General features: G+C 42.5%; 1 protein-coding gene across 2 annotated transcripts in view; it reads right to left on the bottom strand.

Moving 5' to 3' along the window:
• LOC114684977 (gastrula zinc finger protein XlCGF17.1-like) overlaps positions 1-9897 on the bottom strand; it is a 79415-nt gene extending 69518 nt beyond the window's left edge. Inside the window, exons 1-2 of one of the 2 annotated variants that reach the window (XM_037197945.1) lie at positions 9874-9897; positions 1413-1528 (exon numbers count right to left, since the gene is read on the bottom strand). In XM_037197945.1, the coding sequence (XP_037053840.1) occupies positions 1413-1442 (30 nt within the window). In that variant the 5' untranslated portion in view covers positions 1443-1528; positions 9874-9897. Of the gene's footprint in view, positions 1-1412; positions 1529-8545; positions 8720-9873 lie in introns of those variants that run through there. The other variant, XM_028859530.2, reaches the window with a different exon arrangement.
• Between the last annotated feature and the right edge of the window lie 5438 nt (positions 9898-15335).

Raw genomic sequence — 15335 nt, 5'->3', positions numbered from 1 at the left:
TTTTCTTCAGTATCTGAGCTCAGTCATCTAAGAGGATTTTACCCTGAATAGACAAGTATTATTTATGATTCTTTTATTTTTTTGGAAATTAGAAAACACAAGGTTGTCTACCAGTTCCTCCAAAAATCTTCAACATGAATGTAAACTTGGGGGCTGGAGCGATGGCTCTGTGGTAAAAGGCACATGTTTTTCTTGCAGAGAAACCCAGTTTGAGTCTCACTACATACATGCCAGGTGAATAATGTTCCCGACTCCACTATTAAATGATTGATGACAAACTCAGAGCTTCATGGCTATTTTGCAGGCATATGATATACATATACCATGAAGATAGATATTTGTATATTTAAATAATGTGTGTATATATACATATATATAATAAATATATATTTAAAGACAGAAATGGAAATCTATCCATATCAACTTCTCTTCAAAATCTCTACCTATGCAATACAGTAGCTTCAGGGAAAGGAAAAACGTAAGTTGGACGAACTACTTCAAAAAGTAGAGAATAGAACAAAGTCATTAAGGAGAGAACTCATTTACACTTGAAAATTGATGGCTTATGCAGAGCAACAAGTAAATACTCTCTAGAGAATTCTTTCTGATATATTCTACATGATATAAGATAGAGATCGGACAGACAGTGCTTTCACAATGGTATGCTCTTGGAAAAATAAATACAAAGAGAAAGTACTTTTTTGTCTATTGAGAACTTACCACTAAAAACTGGATTCAAAAGAAAGATATTAGTAGGAACTAAACTGAGACAAATAGATTTCAGGACTCAACACAAACAAAACAAAACAAGAAAAGAACAAAAACAAACAAACAAACAAACATAGGCACATTATCACTGCCTGATATCAAACGCCCAGGAGAGAAACCAATATACTGCAATATGCATCTCCTCACAGATACATCAGTTTTATGACAAGAGCAAGGCACACACCTCTTCCATCATTTGAGCTCGCTATGGTGCTGAAAGAGTACTTAGGACTCAATAGAGCAAGTTTCTTCTAATTCTAATTTTCCATATATGAATTAGTGATACCAGCAACAAATGACATGAATTTTCATGGACACTTCCAAAACCCTGATTCTCAAACTTGATCATCCCTCAAATGCAACCTATGTAGGATATGAGAACTTCCCATTTCAGTAAAAAAAAGTCCATCCTCTGTAGGATCTACACATCATTATATTTCTTGGATCATCATTCACAATGAAATCCCTTTCAGAATTGCAAGTTTTAATACCATGAAAAATACATCTTGTTTATAAGGGAAGTAAAAGAAAGACAATCATAAGAAATAAATACTTTAGATGACACTGCCCAAAGCAGAGAATTAAAAGCTCACATGGTTTCAATATAAAAGCAATTTTCAAAGTGATGCAGATAGGACACTGACCTGGGGTACATTCACTGGAGACACAGCCATTCTCTCTGATAATTCTCTAAGTTTTTGTTGCAGAAATGAAGACCAGAGTTCTTGTTGACATTTCACATCAAGGTATCAAAACAAACCTAAAATTAATATGACTCTGTTATGGAAAATGTCAAACCACATAAACAGTCCCATACACCATAATGATATCAGAGGTCTTGTCCACGTTTCTCCAGAAAAAAAAATTAGCGTGGATATATTTAGTGTATTGACAGAAAATAACAGTCAACCATTTCATTTCACCCACAAACATTGGTCCCTCAAATTCATGGAGAAGGAAGTACAGTTGAAGAATATTATGAAATAAAACATGTTATTCACTCAAGCAGTACTGTAGAACATAATTAGTAGCAAAGTATACATAGAAATTTCAGAGATAAATTATCCATAAGAACACAGAAAATAGGATATTTTACATGAAGAATCTAACACATCAAACTAAAAACCCACTATTTCCAACTTGAGGGAAGAAAAATACTGCCAGCAATTTAACAAACCAGAATATATTTAAAAATATATATATAAAACAAAGAAAAAATGCACAAAGTAAATAGGGACAAGCGAGGATGAAAATCTCAGTAGAAATGAAAATGTCATAAGACACAGGTCAGTAAGATTTTGTGATAAACTCCTGAAGGATCTAGAAAGAAATGAAACACAGCTCAACAGAGTAAAGACTTCCATTGTCTAACCTAGTTTTTGGTCTTAGAGACAAAAACCATTAGCAGGAACACAGTTAGAAGAGGAAAAGGCATGTGCAGGTCTTATTTCATCCAGATCAATAGATGTGACCTAGAGAAATTTGAATAAGAAAAAAGAATATAAGAAGATACTGGTAGTACAGGAAAGCATCAAAGGCCTTTGTAATGATGATGTGATCACACAAATAACTTACAACAGTCATCCTGGAAAGCTCACCGAATTGACAAATGCTTTAAGTATTATTGAAAACTACAAAACACACAAAATCACTACTTTTCCTATACACCTACAATGAGAATGTCAAAGACAAATTAGTGAAACCGCTTTGTGTTTTTCAAAAAAAAAAATCTAGGAATAAGCTTAAATAATGAGGTAAATGACTTTTATGAGGAGTCATCTAAGGCACATAGGAAAATAATAAAATTGATAGTACAAAAGTTCAACACACTCTGACAGAAAATGAATTGGCTCATTTATGTTACTAGCAGCAGCTGACAGATTGATGCAATCCCCATTAATTGACATTCTTCATAAAAGTAAACATGGAAAGAGAAAAACCATAAAAATCAAAATTAATCCTAAAAATAGGTACTCCTGGTGGTATCACAAGACCTGGCTTCAAATCATACAGAGCCCCACAGATAGAGTATGATCCTGTGAATGAAGAAAAAAAATGTAAAAAGGTGTTGCACGAATCCTAATTGATCTTAATAAAAACCCGGAGCCAGATATCAGGCTGAAAGCTGAAAGATCAGAGAAGCAGAGCAAGCTACAGCCACCATTTCTTACTTCAGCAACTCCTCAGCCTAAAAGAACCAAGTTCCTGTCTCCTCCCACCTTATATTCCTTTCTCTGTCCAGCCATATCACTTCCTGTCTCAACCTTCCTAGTGCTGAGATTAAAGGTGTCTGATCCCAAGTGCTGGAATTAAAGGTGTGTGCCACCACTGCCTGGCTCTGTTTCTCTTTTAGACTGGATCAATCTAGTGTAGCCCAGTGTGGCCTTGAAATCACAGAAATCCAGATGGATCTCTGTCTTTGCCTCCTGAGTGCTAGGATTAAAGGTGTGTGCCACCACTGCCTGACCTCTATGTTTAATCTAGTGGCTGGCTCTGATCTTAAGGAAAATTTTATTTGAGAGTCCAAACAAAATATCACTACAGAAAAGAGAACAGAACATAGAACCCAGCAATGAAAAACACACTGAGATACCCAATTTAGGAAAATGGCTTAAATATGAACCCAGTAAAAGAGAGAGACCTTTGAACATTTTGTGCTAGGAAAAATAGTGGTCTATATATAGATGAAAAACATGACTAAATGATTACTAGTTCAAACATAGCAAATACTGTCTGCAAGAGATTCCAGAAGAACAGAAAATAAACAAGGCAGCTGACAAAGGGATTCCGTGGTGTAAAAATCTGTAAAGGTGAGAGAAGTATAAGCAGAAGGTGTGGCAGCTAAAAAGTCAGATAAACACTTAGCAGGTTTTCTTCTCAGAAATCATCAGTATACAGATATAAAATGCTGATATAAACATATCAAAATGCTTAATATGAACATATGAAGTCCAATACATGAAATACAAAAATGGCATAATCTAAAAATTACAGATTTCCTTAAACAAAAGCACAAAAACCAAAAACATCTATCTACCTACCTACCTATCTACCTATCTATATCTATCTATATATATACACACCTATCTATCTATCTATCTATCTATCTATCTATCTATCTATCAGATACACACAAGTATATGAATATTTTAAGTTTTAAAAGAATCATTTTTATTTTTTGAATATGTATGTTTGGCCTGCATGTATGGATGTGACCACAGAAAACAGCAGGGAGAATCTGATACCCGAGACAGTTACATTTGTGAGCTGTAATGTGGGATCTGAGAAGCAACTGTCTTCTGGAAGAGCAAGCAGTGTTCCTTAAGGCTGGGGCTTTCTTACAACCACCTAAATCATTTGTTTTAAAGTACTCATCATCCTTAGTCATGTAATTTGTAAGTTAAAATAAAAGCTTAGCGCTTCTCGGTCTGGTCCAAATGGCTAATATTAGGAAAAGATATGGTGGAGCTAGGCTTGAAGTCATTACCACACCTCAAGAGGAAGAAGGATATGAATATCATTGATTCTTTGCCAGGCTGGTCTATCTAGTTAGTTCCAGGCTGGTTAGAGGCCCTGTCTCAAAAATATGTTGTCCTTCAAATTTCCTGCTTCACTGAAAAGTCTGTCAGACATTCTGGGCCTGAAGACTGAAGATGGAAGCCCCACCATTGTAGAGGAACTTTGGGTGACTGTCCAGGAAGCCAAATGTCTCTGTTGTTAGATAATATTACATCCTTCTGTGCACACACAGGGTTACTGCTACATATAAGGGTAACAAAGTGACAATCATGAACTTAGTATTTCAATGAAGAGGAGTGAAAAGACACTGAGTGAATGACTAATGAGAAAGAAACTAATTCTCCACATTTTCTTATTTGGACACATCCCAGACACATCCCAGTACCTGGAGTAAGGCTACCTCAGCTTCCAAGGATGGACTCAGCCAGATTCTAGAGCAAGAACAAAGGTGGCATGTGGGCAACATGGGGAGCCTTCTGCATAGCTGGATCTACACGGGCCTATGCACCCTCCCCCAGGCTGGAAACATCTCTCCTGTTTTATAGTGAAGAGGCCAAGGCCCAGAGAGGGCCAGGTGCCAAGTCTGAGTCTCTCTTTCTCTTGCAGGAAGCTACTTCATTCCTGTTCTTTTTTCTTGAATTTCAATGTCTTTGGTTAGGATTGAGCCTCACAGTGGTTTTCATGTAGAGGATAGGGTGCAGACCGGTGGGATCAACAGGTCTAAGAGGAACACCAAGAAAGTATGATAGTAGGGCTGGGTAGAGGGTTTCTCTAGCATGTGTGACTCATGGGTTCTATCTGTAGCAGGGCAAGAAGGTGAAAAAAAAAAAAAAAACCCAAAGTACTAAGGAACCACTCTTTTTCAAATGAAGACATACTTTATGCATAACTTGTATGAAATATTTTGGTTTGGGATTTTAAAAGTATTATTTTGTTGCTTTTTCTTTTATTAAGACAGGGTTTCACTATAAAGCTCTAGCTGTCCAAGAACTCACTATATAGAACAGGATGGCTTTGAATTCAGAGATCAACCTGCCTCTGCTCCACAAGTTCATGTGCCACCATGTCCAGATAAGATTTCTAAAATTACTCTTAAATTATGTGTAATGTTTGTGGCAGTGTGTGAATATGAGTGCATCACCCTGTGGAGATATACTGTTTGTAATGCAAGAAATAAAGCTTGCCTGAAGATCAGAGGAAAGTCAGGCAGTGGTGGCATACACCTTTAATCCTAGCACTCAGGAGGCAGAGGCAGAGATCCATCTGGATTTCTGTGATTTCAAGGCCACACTGGGCTACACTAGATTGATCCAGTCTAAAAGAGAAACAGAGTCAGGTAGTGGTGGCACACACCTTTAATTCCAGCACTTGGGATCACACACCTTTAATCTCAGCACTAGGAAGGTTGAGACAGGAAGTGATATGGTTGGACAGAGAAAGGAATATAAGGTAGGAGACAGGAACTTGGTTCTTTTAGGCTGAGGAGTTTGTGAGGTAAGAGATGGTGGCTGTAGCTTGCTCTGCTTCTCTGATCTTTCAGCTTTCAGCCTGATATCTGGCTCTGGGTTTTTATTGACTATTTATGAATCGTGCAACATCACCCAAAATGCCAGATGAGGGCACCAGATCCATGGCAGCTTGAGTTACAGGTAGTTCTGAATTGCTTCATGTAGATGTTGGGAACTGGACCTAGGTGTTCTGCAAGAGCAGTACTCTAGATCACTTAGACATCTCTCTAGGCCATGTATACACTTCTGAGGTGAGTAACCAGACAGAGGTGTGATTGTGTGTAAAAATGCACATATATCTTCACAGACAAAAGATCTACTCCAATATTTGGGACCTGGGGTGTGACTCAGTTGTTAGGGATTGATTGTGTAATTAACATGAAACTATGAGTGTGATCCAGAACATTTCATATGCCACATATGGTAGTTCAAAACTGTAATCCTATCAATGGGGTATGAAGTGGAAGACCAGAAGTTCAAGGTCATTCTTGGCTACATAGTGAGTTTGAGGCCAGCTAGGATACATGAGAATTTGTCTCAAAGAAAGAAAAAAAAAAAACTAAGTATCTTACAGGCACCATCACGGAACCCCTGGCTATCAACACCCTCAAAGGTAACCAGGCCTACAAGTATTTTCCCAGTCCCAAAGGTCTGAAGACCAATCTTGGCTGAGGCATTTCCTGTTCCTTACAGCCTGATAAGGATTGCTGCTGGCTGCCTATTTCACTGGTTGTCAGGCTTGCTTGCTCCCCTGCTGTTGCTGTGCAATGCGGGAGAGTACTCCTACCTTTCTTTGGTCTTTAAGCATGATACCTGGTTCATCACCATCATGTACCTCTTTACCTATTCCAATACCTTGCCAGCCTCTGCATGTGCTTGGGGCCCAAGTGATTCAGACAGGATTTAATTAAGAGACCCAGAGGTGTCCCTTAGTATAGTGAGGGATAACAATATCAGAGTCCCAAGTTTCATGCTACTGCTGGTAGGGGCCGAATACCTAAGAGGGGAGGTTGCAGGGGGCGGTGGGAATGGGTTGAGGCAGACAGGATGACAGTCTCAAGAAACAATCCCCCAAGAAGTATCCTGGGGTTTGGAAATTATGCTATGTGAAGGCAAGGCTAGCCTTGACTTTCCTAATATCACCCTGCCTTCCTTCTTCTAGGAAAGCCAAACCTGCTGAGGCAGAGACAATGGGAATCATCATGGCCTTCTTTTTCTTTCTAGGCCTGGCTATGGGAAATGTATGGTTTTGTGACACTATGGGAACAGAAGGAATGCACTGCCTGCCTGCTCCCTGCTCATTTCTTTTTCTGCCCAGAACTAGCAGGGGCTCAGGTTGACTCTTCTAGCTGACTTCTGCATCTTCTGGGTTTTGCTGTACTCCCACATCCAGGGTCCAGCAAGAAAGCCTCTAGAGATGAATATGAGTTTGAGAAATCTGAATGGCAAGGGAGCACAGCCTCTTATAGCTCTGACTGATCCCTCCTTAAGCCAAACAAAAGAGGCTCCTAGGCTGTGAGAGAGCTATGTGCCTATTCCAAAGGTGGGGTGGAGGTTTCAGGCCTGACAGCTGTATCATGTGATCTGATGATTTTCACTCTCCCTCTTTCTTCTACACCTGTTCTCCATGTCTCCATTCCTTGTCATTTACTGGCTTTTTTATACTGACATATACCAGGTGCCTTCAAAGGCCCTCTGATTGAATAAATACTTTTTCCTCTCCACAGTTCTCTGTGTGTTCCTGTGGCCTAATCCTTTGGACAGGACGGAAGGCTGGCACCCTAGTGTGGACCTGGGTACAGGGGAGTGAAGGGACACTAGCTCACTTGAGCATGTGGCTCTGGCAGCCTTGCCTAATTAGCACCAATTCCCTCTACCTTGCTTAAACCATTAGATTATATTCCTAAAGCTAGCCACCAAGATCTAATTTGTTATTTGGTCACTTCTTCCTCCTGGAGCTGACTACCAAGGTCCAGTCAAGAGCCCCCTTTAGTTTGTTTAATTAACAAGCCCAATTAAAATACACCACCATATCCTAGCCCATTCTAATAAAGACCTCCCATTTTTTTAATTCTTAAAACTACACCTGCAAGGACATCTAATTTTGTTTTTCTGCCTGAGTATTGAAAGCAGCCATTTTAACTTTTCTTCCCTGTTTAATAAAAGATCTCTCTCTGTGAAAACAGGTGTTTGGGTGTGGTTCGTGCCTAATCAAGTGTCCAGGAGGAAGCCTCCACCATGTGTAGGGGGGTTTCCTTCAGAAGAATGGAGCATTTTGTCTTGAGAGGGGCTGAAGTACACTCTTATAGGGCCACAGAGAAGGGACAGGACTATAGTCAAGACATTTAGACTGTGGCCTAGGTCTGGAATTTTTTTTTTTTTTTTAAGACAAGATGTACCGGAAAATGACCTTGAACTGTTCCTCCTGCCTTCACCGCTTAAGTGCTGGTACTAGAGGTATGTACCACCATGTCCTAGATACATAGATCGAATCCCTGGCTCTGTGAATGCTAAGCAAGCACTCTGCTAACTGAGCTAGATCCCAGTCTGTCTTTCTTATTTCAAAGCACTGGAAAGGAAGGCAGCTTTGGGTCTTTTCTTTGTGTTCACTGTTACATTCCCCTCCCCCACTAACACTGTCCTCAGCCTCTAGAATGAACTCAGTCAAAACGTCCAGCACCACCACTAGGTCCTGGCTGTCCTCCCACATCCTTGGCCAGAAAAGGGCTGAGGCTGAGGTTCTCCCTTACCTTGGCACCAGACCCTGCCACGACAACGTAGGAAGAAATTGCAACAGCCCCATTGAGGCTCCTTCCTTTCAGGCAGCCGGAGAAAACCTTCCAGCAACGTACAGGTTTCAGCTACTCCCCGCCCCCTCCACAACGTGCAACCCTGACGTTCAGAGGTCAAGGGGGCGGGCATCTGCAGTTGGACGGCTTGATGCCACTCCTTTAAAGCAAAGGAATCAGAGGGAGGGACTAGAGCTGTGACTCCCAGACATAATGGAGATCCTTGTGCACGTGGGAGCGTCACCCCATTTACAGTCATCCCCCGGGCAGGTCAATGTGTGTGTGGGAGTCTATCCCGGACACCTCAGTCTGTCGTACTGTCCAGGTAAAGCCTTGTCGGCTTGCCCCTGGCCGCTCCCGGGGACTCCTTCCCAGGAGCCTCTCCATGATCCTATCTGTTGTCCCAAAGGCTCCCGTCAGCCAGGCGCCTTGTGAGGTGATGTGCCCGGTAAGTCTTCTAGCTGCACCTGACTATGTGCAGCACAAGCCCGCGGTAAGTCTCCCCGGGGCGACTAGATTAGTAGCGCCCAAGGCAAGCCTAACTTGCTCTGCCCAGGTGGCCTCCGCCATTGGTTGGAGCCGCCCACTGCACACAGCCCTGTTTGCCTTGCCCTTCTAGACGAAGCTGCTAGGTCTAAAGCATCTGCTCACTGGAGGTCTGTTCCATGCAGTATTCAGCATGGCTGGACAATGCTGGCCCTGCCACCTGTCCTGGACACCTTTTCCCAAAGTTCTTGGTTTGGGGGAGGAGTCCAATGATTAGCAGGGATGTTTGAACCCACTGAGTTCTCCTTCTGTAGATCACTCTTGTGCTGCTAGTGGAGGAGGAAGAGAAATGGGGAAGGGATAGGAGCAGGAAGATTCATAGGTTCCTCCTCTCTCAAGATCTCAGATTGTTATGGAAGTCTCTGGTCCCCATAGCAGTGACTAGATGCTGGGTGGTGAGAAGGTGTATGGTGGCACTTGCTCCCCTTCTGTTTCCCTTCCCACCATGGTCTGCAGTGACTAGACTGGCTAGGCAGCTTGAGCAAATATTTTACTTGTGTTTAGAGCCTATCGGAGCCTTCACAGTGAACAGTCATGGTGGAGCTTTTACCTCTTTGGCTCTTTGTCCTGATTTAATTGGCCCCTGAGCACCTCCTCACATGTGTCCTGGGGTTCTCTTGCCCTGCTAGTTGGCACTGCATGTTGTTCGAATCATAATAAAAAAAACCCTGAGCCAGATATTAGGGTGAAAGCTGAAAGATCAGAGAAGCAGAGCAAGCCACAGCCACCACCTCTTACCTCACCTAGCTCTAGCCGAAAGGGGTTCCTTAGCCAAAAAGGCTTTATTTCCTGTCTCCTCATGCCTTATGTAACTTTCTCCGCCCAGCCATCACTTCCTGGGATTAAAGGTGTGTGTGCTTCCCAGTACTGGGCTTAAAGGTAGGTGTGTGTCACCACTGTCTGGCTCTGTTTTCTGTCCTAGACTGAGTCAGTCTCATGTAATCCAGGATAACTTTGAACTCACAGATCCAGACAGATCTCTACCCCCCAAGTGCCAGGATTAAAGGTGTGTACCACCACTGCCTGGCCTCTATGTTTAATCTAGTGGCTCATTCTGTCCGCTGACCTTCAGGCAAATTTTGTTAGGGTTCACAATATATCATACAACTGCACAACTGTTTCGTCCACTTATGTCCTTGGGGACACACACAGAGACATGGCTAGTATTTCTCTTATAGTTTGTTCTTTGCCCAAATGATGAAGGTCTAGTTAACCAATGACCCATTTATATGTGTACAGTTTTTGTGTGCATTTCTTAATCTAGCTAACTATAATTCTGGATATTTTACAAGATATATTGGCAGGTGTTGAGGTTCTGAGCCACCTAGCTGAGGTTCAGTATACAGTTCAGAAAGTCTGACCTTCCATTGACTGAAGAACCATCCTTTGAATATTTCCCATTCTTGTTTTACTTTCTCACTGTAGCTTCAAGATATTTTTTGAAATGGTATTTTTCAATTCTTGGGAGGTTAAAGCAGTTTTACCTGTGCCTGTGAATAAGGACTAATTGAAACAGGTGGTCTCTTGGATTTGAAAATGGGCAGCCATTGTATGGTCCATGGTAATATATGATCCTTTCATTCTTAGATGCCAGAGGAAGAGGTAGAGACCTTTTTCTGTAAGGCAGAAATGGTTTAGCTTATGTTTCCTATCATCAGTACTTTCTATTCAAAAAAGGAAATTTTCCATTGGGAGTTAGTCTCTAATACTTCAGATCTGAGCGTTCTGTGATATTTTTAAAGCTTTATAGAACTGGGAGAATTGAAGTGTTCTGTGACTTTTAGTGAGATTGATTGAGAGGAATAATCCAGGAATTGATCCCAAAGCTATGCCATAATTTTAAAAGGGACTATTTGGACAAATTGAATAATATGACTCTGTATATGGATTTCCAGGCCTTGGAAAAGATTCTTTATGTGAGCCTGAGAGACTTTCCTAAATTGGAAGCTGTAAAGAAATGAAAATTGACATCATTCCCAACCCTCAGGATTGCAGGCTGGCCCTACTGGACAGACATTGGCACGACCAAGGCTGACCTCATATATAACCATTTCTAATCCTGGCACAAATGTGTTGAGGGAGGATATCCTGGTGTGTGTCTTTTCCTCCATACCATTCTCAATTCATTACTGCTTTCGGCTAGTTAATTTTTCAAAACATGCTTGATTGGTATATATCATAAGATTTTAGAATGATTACATGTGGAGATCAGAAGAGAATGTTGACAGTTAGGTTGCTGAGATTGAAACCTTGATTGTTATACTTACTCAGCAAGAACTTATACTGCATGATGAAACTAGGCCTGGGTGAGTTAAGAGGTTTTTGAGCTATAGGTGGTAGTTGTGGAACTGGCTGGGCCCTTGGACAGACTTAGTGACATCTGCCTCAAAACTCATGTCTTTCTTTTTAGTCACTGATATAGATAAATTGACTGCAGAGGAGCCCACTGTGGCTGCTCCTGAAACCTACCACACATTTGAAGGTGCTGAGGGTGCTTCTCATGTGGAAAAAGTAAATTGGAGACCTCCATGCGGAGCCCATGCCTTTTGATGAGTTTCCCTGTGGCTCTCCCAGCAGCCTTGACTGGCTTTAACTCACCTGTCTCTTTTCTTAAGTTCAGTGGATCTGTTGAACCCTGCCCTTGTGCCTTAAAGCAGGGAAAATCCCCTCCCACACAATGGCAGAATTGGGTATTGTATATTGTGGGGTTTTCATGTATTTGTGGAATTTTTGTTGTAGTTGTTGTTGTCCATTTTAATTTTATTTTATGTGTATTGGTATGAGGATGTCGGATCACTGGAGTTACAGTTGTTTTAGCTGCCATGTGGGTTCTAAGAATTAAGCCTGGGTCCTCTGGAAGACTAGCCAGTGCTCTTAACAGTGGAGCCACATCTCCTGCACTTCTTTCTTTGTTTTGTTTTGTTTATTTTGTTCTGACTTTAAGTCTATGCAAAATAGAGAGGTTGCCATTTTGTGCAGTCCTGCTTTCTTTCTAAAGTAACACTCAGGATGCTGTGAACTTTTCCTAGGTCCTATTGGAAGGTGATGGGAAGGGCACTTGTCCACTGTTTTGAACTCAGAATACTGCCTTTTGAGTCCCCTTCAGTCAACCAAAATACTAGGGCCATGTCACAGCTGCAGTTTATTCTAATAAGAACAAATGGTTTCATTTCCATGTACCACAACTTGTTCTGGGAACAAAGGGGTCCCAGTGGGCCTGGGCAGTATCCTTTGTGGCACAGAACTGTTCACTATGCTTAGAAAAATAACATTAGAATTTGGAACTCTCTTCATGAGGCAAGGCAGTTTCTGGTAGTTTTGAGTAGTAAGTGTTAAAGGTAAAGCAAAGGACTGGTGCAGGCAAGCTAAGTCAAGATGTCAGAAAGGATGGGGGTTGCCTATATATCTAATTACCCCTGCAACCCAAATCAACTATTGTCCCTTCCATGCAGTAGCTCAGAAGAACCAGCTTTATGGGAACTCTTTTGGCAAACAGTTGCCTCCAGGCCTCCAAGGCTCCACTGTATTCTCTGATGCTGGGAAAACACTTTGCTCTTGAGCCAGCATCTCTGAGAAACTACGGGAAACCAGAGTGACAAAGCAGTGATTAGGGTTGTAGCTCTTCAGCCCCTCGGCCCTCCTGAGCAGACTGTACCAGGGAAGTGCCCAGTGCCCTCCTTGTCCCCTCTGCTTCAGCCCATCAGTTTAGACAAAGAGCCACTATCTCCCTCTCTTAGGGGTCTTGAAAGGCTGGACAGAACCTCCTGCCTACCCAGGGGCAGCCCTGCTGTACAGCCACATAGGTCACCTCTGTTCTCTCCAGTACAAGAGCAGGTTAAGCCACAGACCCAATCCCTTCCTGCTCTGGAAAGCCACAGTCCTGCATACTGACTGGGCAGTGCTCTTGAAGTTTCTCAAAGAGCATAGGCCCAAGGCTACACCTTCATCCACACTGGATTCTCACATTGCCATGAAGGTAGGCAACTTGGTAGCCCCATCCTGCATCACAAAACCCCAACTGATATCCATGCCTGAGCATAGATGGGGAGGGGAATGGAAGATGCATGTTCTTACAGCTCTTTCTGTAGCCAAGCTCCAGCAGCCAGGAAGGCCATGAAGTGCCAAAAACTTCCCGCCTTGTCTCCATGGCCTCCTGACACCCCACAATGGCTACTTTGCCACAGATCCCTTGCATGGCCTGAGCCTAGAGGCAGAACAGGCACAGTTCTTTGGGGGAACCCCAGAACTGAAGCTTTTCCTATGTTCTACCCTGCTTGGTCAAATCATCGGCTCTTGGCATCCCAGACAGAGTCATGACCATTGTCACTCAGTGGATAGGACTTGTGAATACCTGAGGCTGTGGTGGTTTGGATGAGACTGGCCCCCGCAGACTCATAGATTTGAATGCTTGGTTACCAGGGAATGACACTATTAGGAGGTGTGGCCTTGTTGGAGTAGGTATGGGTTTGCTGGAAGAAGTGTGTCACTAGGAGTGGGCTTTGAGGTTTCTGGTCCTCAAGCCAGACCCCGTGTTACTCTGTCTTTCTGCTCCCTGCAGATTCAGATGTAGAATGCTTGGCTCCTTCTCCACCACCATGTCTGCATGTGTACCACCTTGCTTCCCACCATGATGATAATGGCCTAAACTTCTGAACCTGTAAGCCAGCCCCAATTCAATGCTTTGCTTTGTTAGAATTGCTGTGGTGATGGTGTCTCTTCAGCAATAGAAACCCTAACTAAGACAGGACAAAGCACTTGCCTATGGTTAGTTTTCCCACTTTCTAACAATGGTGTCTCCTTCCTTTTTTGGTTGAGTCAGTGATCATTCCACTAGTACTTGTGACCATGAACAGAAGGCTCTGTATGACCTGCTCTGTTTTTCCCTCAACCACTCACTTAACCTGTAGAATCCTGCTGCCTTGCTTGCTTTTCCTTCCCTGAATGCTCAACCTATATCCTAATTTATATGAGAAGCATGTGCAGCTTCTCTGGGCCACCCAAAGAATGATCCTCTTCCCCCTTCATTGTCCTCCCTTCTGCTATTGTTTCCCTTCCCAGCACTCATTGCAACTTACACCCATGTTTATGATTTTAATAGCTATCTCACTTACAGGAATCACTTTCTTCTAGCTAAAAGTTATCAGAAACTATGTTGGTTCATTTCTTCTTGTTTTTCCTCTAATTATAGGACTATACTAGCCCCAGGCCTGGCCTCAGCAGTTGAGCACATTTTTTGAGGCCCAGTTTTATCAGCTGTTACTCTAGTTTGCAGCCAGGAAGAGGTGGGGGCTCTGTCCAGCCTTCAGGCAGTACACAGTGGTGGCTTCCTGGAGATTTTCAGGTCAGCAAAGGGCAAATCAGAAAAGGTGCTGAGAAACAGAATGGAGAGAAACGGAGATAGTGTCATGAGATACTACAGCAGGAACCTAGGAATGCTGCTAGACAGCGCTCTTCACACCAGAGCTGAAGACCAGCAAGGGACTCAGTCATATTAGCTTTCCAGGTAGGGCCTGATCTAGGTATAGACCAGCCCCAAAGCTTGAGACTCTCCTAAAAATCTTGCAACATACATGGGCTAGGAGTTTCTTAGAGGTGATCTGATCCATTTGCCTATTTTACTCTTTGTTACATCTTTGAGGGTATAGAAGGTAAGTATGAGATGTTTTGCATGATTTTGTTTGTTTGGCTTTTGAGACAGTGTCTCATTATGTAGCTGTTTTTGTCTGGGAATTCACTGAGTAGATCTGGCTGACCTCACACTCAACATAGTTCTGGCATTTGCCTCCTGAGTGCTGGTATTAGAAGCATGCGCCACTTTGCCCAATTAACTGCATTTTTTTTTTTTTAAATGAATGGAAAATGTGAGTTCTGCCTCTCACCAAAAACAAACAAACCTAAGACCTGGAAATACCGGGTGTATATTTGTAGCTGCAGACATTTGGTGAAGTTGAGTGAAGACGTGTGCTCAGGTGTGACTCTCTGGGTTCTCATAGGCCTCACCAGTGACTGTCTTCCATCTAGTAGCTTCAGTGACTCAGTGCTGTTAGGAGTCCATGTTAGGGCTCCTTCAATTTGACCTGCTTAGTAAATTGGCTGACTGGGTCAAATACCAGCTCAAGTTATCTCAGTTGGTAAGAAGTAGTTCTGTCTGTTCTGTCCCAGCAGTTTTTTGGGGGAATAGAGGTTAGGAAGGATCTCATGTAGC

Source organism: Peromyscus leucopus, chromosome 22 (genome assembly GCF_004664715.2).
Source record: "Peromyscus leucopus breed LL Stock chromosome 22, UCI_PerLeu_2.1, whole genome shotgun sequence".
NCBI lineage: Eukaryota > Metazoa > Chordata > Mammalia > Rodentia > Cricetidae > Peromyscus > Peromyscus leucopus.
The sequence above is the reverse complement of the archived record's forward strand: the minus strand, read 5'-3'. Positions and strand labels throughout refer to the sequence as shown.